The sequence below is a fragment of the Hippocampus zosterae genome, chromosome 12, assembly GCF_025434085.1.
Source record: "Hippocampus zosterae strain Florida chromosome 12, ASM2543408v3, whole genome shotgun sequence".
Lineage (NCBI taxonomy): Eukaryota > Metazoa > Chordata > Actinopteri > Syngnathiformes > Syngnathidae > Hippocampus > Hippocampus zosterae.
In genome coordinates this window covers 24,176,233-24,186,155 of record NC_067462.1, presented here as the reverse complement: position 1 = coordinate 24,186,155, position 9,923 = coordinate 24,176,233, and the positions used below count along the sequence as shown (strand labels likewise).

Genomic DNA, 9,923 nt, shown 5'->3' with positions numbered 1-9,923 from the left:
TTTTAGAAAGTCCTGCCGAAATAAATCTGCACCCGACTGCGACTGTCAGCGTTGAACTGCCGCCATTGCTGTCAAAGTCAGACACATCTCCAAAATTGTTGGAGCAAATTTTTAAGCAGGCTTCATCTTGATAAATTGACCACGTATTTGACATTTACACCATAACGTTACCGCCTAAAATAATCGTAAAACAAAATTTTGTGTAACAACAAGAGTAATATGTACCCCAAAAGCTTTCAAAGCGTCTGAAAGTTTTCTCCTCCGTTTTTGTTGGGGCTTGGCTCGAAATGCATCATGATTGGCCGCCCGAAGTCCACGTGTCTGTCGGACGTGCTCTCATTGGTCTACAATACCATCACGGATGAATAAATACTCAAAGGGCTTGCCTGGCAAGCCCTTTGAGTATTTATTCCATATTGCCCACTAGTTCACTAGTAAGGTCATTTTGACGCTTACTAGTGAACATGTAAGGCCATAAATGTGCCCACTAGTTCACTAGTAAGATCATTTTGAGGCTTACTAGTTGACATGTAAGCCACAAAACGCCCGCTAGTTCACTAGTAAGATAATTTTGAGGCTTCTAGTGAACATGTAAGCCACAGAACGCCCACTAGTTCACTAGTAAGATCATTTTGACGCTTACTAGTGAACATGTAAGCCACAAAACGCTCACTAGTTCACTAGTAAGGTCATTTTGACGCTTACTAGTGAACATGTAAGCCACAAAACGCTCACTGGTTCACTAGTAAGGTAATTTTGACGCTTACTAGTGAACATGTAAGCCACAAAACGCCCACTAGTTCCCTAGTAAGATCATTTTGAGGCTTACTCATTGACATGTAAGCCGCAAAACGCCCACTAGTTCACTAGTAAGGTCATTTTGAGGCACATGTTAGTAATTCAACTTTGTTGTTTGATTTGCACCGAGTTAAGAAAATGTGGTATTCCTCTCCATGATATCATCGTTTAGATCCTGATCGTAACTCTTCGAGCAGCCTTCCCCAACGTGATCCGCTTCTGCTGCTGTGTGGCCGTCATATATTTGGGCTACTGCTTCTGCGGCTGGATTGTGCTGGGACCGTACCATGTGAAGGTACCGCATCGATAAGTCAACCTTACTTTTAAGTACTGTCGAGCCTCAATTTAATGGACTACATCGAAGTGCTTTTTTTGTAGCTTTGAAACACCCAGTAGAGAACAAGCATTGTTTTGGACTTCTTTTGGAGCCTAAAAATCCCCAGTACACGACAACTTTACTTATGTAAAGTTTTTTTTTTTTTTTTTTTAAAGAAGAAAAAAAAAAGTTTGAAACTGATTTTTTAAAGTTCATTCAAACTTGCTGAGGGGGCGGATAATGCTTCCTGCGCCTTGATACGGGCAATTCCACAGCAAAAATACGTGCAATTCCACTCTTTTATGAATGCACTTCTTTTATGAATCGATGACATTGATAAGGGTTGTGAAAAAAAAAACTGAGCTGCAACAAAAATATTTTCAAAAGGACTACTAGTGCCTGATTTAAAAAGAAAAAAGCTATTAGTAGAGAGAACATGCGCCTGTTGAGCTGCATGCTTACAGCACTGCTAAGCTATTGTTTCTGCTTTGATGAGACAGTCGGCCCAGCCAACATGGCCGCCACATTGACTCGCATTTTAGCCTGCTCTAGTCTACTGTAACCCAACAACAAAATGAAGCTACGCTCTGAGTCGCCGAACGGTCTGAGTGCACCAGCGCCCGCTCGGAGTACTTGGGCCTACTACGCAACTATTTTTAATGTTGGTCATTTTGGTGCCACTTGGAGAGCTAAGTATTTTTCCTAAGTGTGGCACTTGGTGTAAAATGTTTGCCAACCTCAGGTGTGAAGAGATTTACTGTTTTCAGATCATGTTAAGAAGTGTTTTATTAGACTGTATCCTTGTGCTACAGTTCCGCTCCCTATCCATGGTGTCGGAATGCCTCTTCTCCCTCATCAATGGCGACGACATGTTCGTGACCTTCTCAGGAATGCAGGAGAGCAGCACTCTGGTGTGGCTCTTCAGCCAAGTGTACCTGTACACCTTCATCTCGCTCTTCATCTACATGGTGCTGTCGCTCTTCATCGCGCTCATCACCGGAGCCTACGAGGCCATCAAGGTAGGCCAGCAAACCCGACCTTTTTTTGTCTTAAAGCAGGTGTGCCCATTAGGTCGATCCTTATCTACCGGTAGATCTAAGACGGGTCCCAAGTAGATCCGAGGAGTGTCGAGAAGAAAAAAAACAAACAACCATTTGTTTGTCTTTGTACATGTTAGTAATATATTTTTGTGTTAATATACACTGCACACTAATCATCTTATCAGTCTCAATTTCACAAAAAAAATATATTTAAAAAATAAAATAAAGCAGGTAAATCTTAAATTCGCGCGTGTGTGTGTGCGCGCGTGCGCACGCCGGTAAGGGTAGATCCCGTGAGGTTAGTTGATCGAAAAGTAGATCTTCGATCCAAAATGTAGGTTTTCTAGCCTCTATTCCAGGGTTGTCAAACATACGGTACACGGGCCGGAACCGGCCCCCAAGGCAGTTCGATCAGGCCCGCAGGATCATTTAAAAGTGGAAAAATCCATAAAATGAATGAATATTTTTTTACAAGGTGCAATTCGTGGAGTATCCGCTGGCGGATACACTGTTTGATCAGAGTACAAGTCAACATTGTTTTGATCAGAGAAGAAGACAATAGCAGTCTCAGTCTGTCACTGAGACAGACCCAACACAGCAGACGCTATCAAGGACGTGTGAATACTTTATTCTTTACACATTTAATAGCACTCTCCTCAGTTTGTAAGGTGTAGGCAGGGATTCTATTTAGATTTTATATGCGCATGTGTAAATTGTTTAAAAACAAAAATTCTTTATGAACCCAGTTTAATCTGAAAATGCATTATGATATTTTTCAATACCAATTACGTTTTGTGCCTTTGTACAATCAGTTGGATCATATATGTGAATGATAAAAGTAAATTGCACATTTGTTTAAGGAAATCTAAGGTGCTTCATGAAATGTTTTGTAAAAGATACGTTTATTACATTTCCCTAATGTTCTTGTGCTTCTTTGACCAAAACAAAGAAAAGACATTATTTTGGTTATTTATCGCGGAGTATGGTACAATTTTATTGGTCCGGCCCAGTTGACATCTACAGAGACCGTATGTGGCCCACAATGTGAAATGAGTTTGAAACCCCTGCTCTATTCTGTTTTAACTACTTTCAGATGATTTAGGTTTGGGCATCGATCACGGAGAATTGAGTGGCATCCGGCTCTGGAAACCGAATGTAAATGTCAAACTTTTATATGTTGTCGTACAGCATCAGACCCAGGAGCCCATTCACATCACAGACCTGCATGCTTTCATAGCTGAGTGCACCGATGCGCCAAACTCCGGCAAGTTCAGGGGCCTGGAGACATCGCCGTGCTCCTTTTTCTGCTGCTGTGACAGGTAATGCAATACTTTTTCTGTTTGTTTGGGGGGGGGGGGGTTGTAGTGAGTCCTATAAAATCAGAAATGCAACTGTGATATAAATAAGTAGTAGTGGCTTCGCTGTTGTGGTTGCTCAGTACACAATGGCTAAAGTGACAATTGAAATGAATAACAAAATAGAACATGAAGTAACTTCCTGCATGAGGTTGCGGGCAAGCCCTGCCGCAAATTGCGAATATTTGCAAATTACTGTCACACTCTCCTTACAAAAGGGTGTGTAACCGTTTATATTGTAAATGCCACAAAATGGCGGCATCTTAAGTACTCTGAATGTGAATCTCAAAATAGACACACTGATTACATAAAGCAGGGGTCCCCAAACTTTTTCCTGTGAGGGCCACATAACTTTTCCCTTCTCTGATGGGGGGCCGGTGCCAGTTTATAAAAAAGTGTGACGATCGTAGGGGAGCTAAAAATTTTTTATTGTTTTCCAGAAAAGCCACACATAACCAAATAACCCTTTCCAGGTTCTTTACAGAAAAAAGTCAGGAAACAAATAATAACACTAACACAAAAACAGGAAATAAATAATAACTAAATAACTCTCTCTGGGTTCTTCATAGAAAAAAAGCCATGGAACATTGTCACGTTGTACCTGAAGAGACAGAGTAATCGCTTCGTGTATAACCAAATAACTGAAAGTCGATCCCCGAAATAGCAGACACAGAAAGAGGTTTGTCAGAGAACAAAAGGAGTCTTTAATACAAACACAAAATTACCCGACCGGGAGAATAACAAAAAGTGCTGGTCAAAATAAGGACCAGGGATAAAATAAAGAGAACAACCGAAAACGCTTGCGGAAAAAATAGCAAGGAGGGTCTGATTAGACAATACTATAAATTTCACTCGAAAGAGGAATAACGACGCGCAATAATAGCCACAAGGCTAAGAGGCAATGAATAATACGAATAGGAATTGGGCGAGAGAATTTTGGCACGGCGTGGAATACTCCGGCAGTGAGTCAACTGCCAGAGCGCCCAAATAAAGCCCGTGTAATCAATCACAAATCGGTGGCAGGTGTGCAGAAAGCAAGCAAGAAGCCTGCCCCCTGCTGGCAAACACGGGACTTGACAAACATTAACTTTCTTAACCGATAAAAGTTCAGCTCAGTTGTCAGAGCAGAATCTCTCTGACACATGAGCAGTCTCTTAAAGTTCTTGTATTCCTTCCTTATAATCCTTTTGTAGGTTCCAGTAGGCTTGTAGACACCGCTGTTTGCAGTTTTTTGGGGGCGTTTTTAACAGAGTGACGGGTCATTTTGACCCGAGGACAACAGGAGGGTTAGAGGGCCGGGCCAAATGTACGGGGCCGTAGTTTGGGGACCCCTGACATAAAGCATCAAGCCCACGCATCTAGCATGTAAACAATCGTGAAACCCATGTTCCATAAACAACTGAACTCAGTGGGTGAGTGTAATCAACACAGCCAAAATGCCTTCACATGAGGCTCATCGATACTATTAGCTAGCCTAATGGCCTATTTAACATTTTAACCACAAAGTGATGTGACATCACACACGAACAAACAGAATGATAACATTTTAGGTCATTCAGGAAAATTCTAACTGGCAAATAGAGCGCAAGAGCTGTGAGCAGTTGCATCAGTGAAGAAGCAAAACACTGATCTGCTGTGTTTCCCGTTGACCAGTCCTCAGGGTGCATTCAAATTCCACCAACAAAACAAGATATCTCAAACATCGATGTAAAAACACCACGAATGAACTAAATCAAACAACTACAGTAAGATTCCACCAGGTGGTACCAAAGTATGACTGGTGATACAAAAAGGGGACTTTGGGCTTTCCCCCCTGTCAGAGTCACATCAAACAGCTCTGGATACAATCTGAATACAAACCACCGTCTTGTATTTCCGTCAGGATGACAACATATGAGGACGTCCTGCTGGTGAACTGAGGAAGAATTCGGTTCAACTTACAAGAAGTCCCCTCTGGAACAAGCCTTTTTTTTCCTGGCACTTGACTGAAGGAGGAGGCGTCAATCAGTTGGGCCAGGATTTTCCAATGAGGAATGCACGTCATGGATTCATCAGGAACAAGGTGCCTTGTGGGAAGGTGAAAGCACACATATTTATTTAATGGGCCTTGTGTCAGGCCAGCTCAGTGTTTTTTAGATTTTTCATCTTTTTAAAATTTACATTCACAAGAAAATATGTTTCAACCTGCTAGTTTATTAGCAGATTTCAAGCCGATCACTACGCACGAAACTTTGAGGCTGATCCAGTTTGACTGCGGCCTCGGAGGAAATGGCCTCTACACGGTATGCCTGTTAAGTGTTCTCACGTTTGAACCAGAACCATCACTTGAGACTTTTTTTTCCCTACTTTTTGGATTTCAAATTTATACTAAGGAAGAAGGATTACCTCGCTGGACCATAACTCGCTATTTGAAACATTTAATCATCGAAATACTTAAGATAGAGGCATAAACAAGAGAGCAATGGAGAGTATAGCTTATGAAGGGTGCATCCAAATATATAAGGATGTTATGGAAAATGTCATTTATTTCAATGGTTCACTTCAAACCTAATATGCGGTGGATTCACTACAGATAAAGTAGAATTTACTATGATTTTTTTTTTCTCTGACTTTGATGGTTACAGTTTAGAACAAACACACTCGGAAGACATGTTATTTTTTATGTAAAATGGATTCGTTTCATCACTCTGTATCATTTGAGTTTTTAACTTTTTAAATTAAACTCCTGAAATAAATTTGAGATGCACCCGCATTATAAAAAATTTAAAGCCCCAAATTGGGTGTCATTTTTTTTTTATCTATTTTTTTACTTTCTTGTTGAGAATCTCAGGTTGCACTTAGAATAGGCTGCAATAGCATCATATTTTCATTATGGTTGCTCTCATAGATTTTGCATGATGTACTCACAAATTCATAAAGCACTTGCTGTTCGATCATTCTTACTCAACAAAGAAACTGCTCTTTATTTTGACATGAGATTTCTACAGGAAACAATTTGGCACATTTTGGAAGGCAAACTTGAAGCAACCAACAGATTAACTAATGTATAGCAATTCGCTGTACACTATGTGGTCCTCCTGCACCCCCCTCCCCCACCCCCAGCTCCCACCCCTAAGTATGCTCTTGTCCACATTATGGCTGTTTTTCTATTACGTTTTGTATTTCATGAAACGCACAATCGTCAAAAGATTACTTTCGTTCGGATGACCTTCATTCATTTGTATTCAACAATCACTTCAGTGAAATGTTGAGAAACGTGTGAAATTTAGCCCTAAAGGATATATTATACATTCCTGTATGTCTATAATATATCATACTGTAGAAGATATTAGGCACGTGCCTTTACACTGTCATGTTTTTTTTTTAAATACGGTACCCATATTCTACACTTGATCACTACTTGGCAAAATGTAAACGAGTAGAAACATGATATCTTGTACACATGTTGCTGATTAAAGTGTCCTGGATCACCTTTGACGTTCATCATGTTTAGTCCTGGATCACCTTTGACATTGTACCATCATGCTTCAAACTTGTTCAAAAGAGGGTGTCAGTGAGTTATCTTTCGAAGGCTGCTTATGAGAAATTTGGACCATTCAAATGGTGACTTACGTTCCAAATGACGTGGTGTAAATCAAAGCGCTGTGTTGCAGTGTTCGAGCGTGTGTTGGATTCAGGTAGCTGTTCGGTGGAGTGACATTATATACTTTATTATTATAATTTTATGAATTTTTTTAAATTTAATTTTCTAACTTTATTTATAGTGAAGAGTTAAAAAGGAACGAGCCACGCTTTACTCCAACTAAGGAGGAACATTTAATTCTGTCATCAAACGCGATGACGTCATCCCCGCCTATTGATCATGAGGCGGATGTTTGCCTTCCCACCACTCAAAATCGTCATGCATTATGGAAAGCTCTGAAGATGCCTTCCCGCTACCTGCTTGGCCAGCAAGGTCATATGTGCTTTATCGAAGGAATGGGTCATAGCTTTCATTGTCTGTGATGCACAATGGAAGGTCTATGGATGTTTGTTGATGGTGCTTTGAACTCAGCATGGCTCACTCCGTGTGCTCTGTGATTTGGGTGGGACATTCTAAATTTTTAATTATGTCATTACTTTATTTTTTTAATAAACTATATTATAGACTATTGTCCTTACATGTTTTTAGGCATGGACGGCTGAAACAGATTGATGGCATGTCCATTCATTTCAATTCTGTTTTGAGTTTGAGCATGGTCACAGAACAAATTCAACATGTATCTCAAAGCACCATTTTAGCGATTAATGTGCGCGGATCCTTGCAGACATGTTTTTGCTCATCAACATTTTGAACCTCACTAGTCACCTAGTAAGGTTTAGAAGATCCAACTAGTGTAACTAGTGGACATAATATGCCTTACTAGTGAGCTAGTGATCAATTTTTAAACTGACAAGTTCACTGCTAAGGCCAGAACACCTTAACTAGTGTACCCAGTGGACATTTGGCCCTTACAAGTGAGCATGTCAACTGTAACATGCGATCATTCATGTCTCAGTTGCGACTCGAACACCGACATGTTCACAAGTGGGCTGCATGCAAATGAAGCAGGCGGGACAAGAATTTTGATTCAGAATATTCAGAGAATGAATATTCAGTCTTAAAGCTTTAACCCTTACGCATCCGGCTCATAATAACTGAAGAAGAATGTACAGAAGTGATTTTATAAAAACAATTCATACTTTTGATTAATCTTTCTCTCTCTCTCTCTCTCTCTCTCTCTCTCTCTCTCTCTCTCTCTCTCTCTCTCTCTCTCTCTCTCTCTCTCTCTCTCTCTCTCTCTCTCTCTCTCTCTCTCTCTCTCTCTCTCACTCTATATATATATATATATATATATATAATACATGTATGTATATATACTGTATATATACAGGTATATATACTGTATATATAATGTTACAATAGAACAAATCTGAATGAAATATCTAATCAATTGCATTTTTAATACATTTTTGAAATGGTAAAGAGACTTTATGGACACCCTATATATATATATATATATATATATATATATATATATATATATATATATATATATATATATATATATATATATATACACACACACACACAGTGGAGGGCAAAAGTAAAATAGAAAACACACACAATACTAATTGCGTATTAATTATCCATCCATCCATTTTGTGATCCGCTTTAACCTCACAAGGGTCGCCGGTTAGGGGGTGCTGGAGTCTATCCCAGCAGTCTTCGGGCAGTTGGCGGGGGACACCCTGAACTGGTTGCAAGCCAATTTCAAGGCACAGAGGGACGAACAACCATCCGCACTCACACCCAGGGACAATTTAGAGTGTTTAATCAATCTGCCATTCATGTTTTTGGAATGTGGGAGGAAACCGGAGTACTTGGAGATTTTGCACTTGTAAAATTGGATTGATTAACACTGTATGGATACTATACAGCATAGGTGTCAAAGTTAAGGGCCCAGATCTGACCTGCCACATTATTTTATGTGGCCCATGAAAGCAAATCAAACATGGCAACATCCATGACGATTGCTAAAATATATACCAACATTTAAAATTCTCATATGTAATAAATAAAAGAGACACTGAAAGCATTTTGTTGTGATTTTTCATTTGCAATTTCCCTTGCTGTTTGCAAGAACTTTTTGTTACCCTCATTCTTATCCTGGTAATTTTGTTACCAGCGTTTTATGTTGTACTTTATTGGCCGTGTGACCTTATTTTGTAACTAAAGCATTTTTATAATACAATTTCTTTTGGTATACGTATGAGGGATCCGCTCCTATTCCGGATTAGTCAGGCACCCAAATTGGCTGAAAGTAGACGTCTCATACGCAGCGAAGTTGAATTCCCATCAATGCCAGCATGTGTCACAAACCCCCACCTGTGAAACAAAGTCGTCAGTAAAACCCGTGTGTAGTTCGAATAAAAATACATACAAAAAAGCAACGACAAAAAATGGTAGTATCAGCGCTAAACTGGTCACTAACTCTTCTTAAATTAGCAATTGAAATGTTTATCGCGCGTGCTTCACTTTCACCGGCAGACCCTTGACGACAGGCACTCTCTATTGCCCTGCACCTTCGCCGAATACGTCTCAGGACGCTGTCCGCCATTGTTGTTCTAAAAAACTAAGTGGGCACAGAATTTCCAAAATCATTAGCCCTGACTGGTGGGATGATACTATTTTGAAACGTACAGCCAATAGGATACCGTTACATGTTTTCGTAATCATCCTTATTTGCATGTAATGCAAGTACAATGTAATGTCACTAGCACTACAAGTGGGCACATTTTTGGCCTTACATGTTCACTAGTAAGCGTCAAAATGATCTTACCAGTGAACTAGTGGGCACATTTATGGCCTTACATGTTCACTAGTAAGCGTCA

General features: G+C 40.0%; 1 protein-coding gene across 1 annotated transcript; it reads left to right on the top strand.

The window, feature by feature from the left end:
• The first annotated feature begins 947 nt into the window (after window positions 1–947).
• Window positions 948–5,991, top strand: LOC127611230 (mucolipin-3-like). The gene is made up of 4 exons (XM_052081592.1): window positions 948–1,093; window positions 1,927–2,133; window positions 3,343–3,473; window positions 5,392–5,991. The coding sequence occupies exons 2-4, from the start codon at window positions 1,942–1,944 to the stop codon at window positions 5,426–5,428; spliced, it is 360 nt and encodes a 119-aa protein (XP_051937552.1). The 5' UTR covers window positions 948–1,093; window positions 1,927–1,941; the 3' UTR covers window positions 5,429–5,991.
• The last annotated feature ends 3,932 nt before the right edge of the window (window positions 5,992–9,923 follow it).

What these genes read in the sequence shown, in the direction of transcription:
- LOC127611230 (XM_052081592.1), top strand. Translation starts at nt 1,942, where the DNA reads ATGGTGTCGGAATGCCTCTTCTCCCTCATCAATGGCGACGACATGTTC. An exon ending in GAGCCTACGAGGCCATCAAG is followed by an intron (nt 2,134 to 3,342) that starts GTAGGCCAGCAA and finishes GTTGTCGTACAG; the next exon opens with CATCAGACCCAGGAGCCCAT. An exon ending in TTTTTCTGCTGCTGTGACAG is followed by an intron (nt 3,474 to 5,391) that starts GTAATGCAATAC and finishes TATTTCCGTCAG; the next exon opens with GATGACAACATATGAGGACG.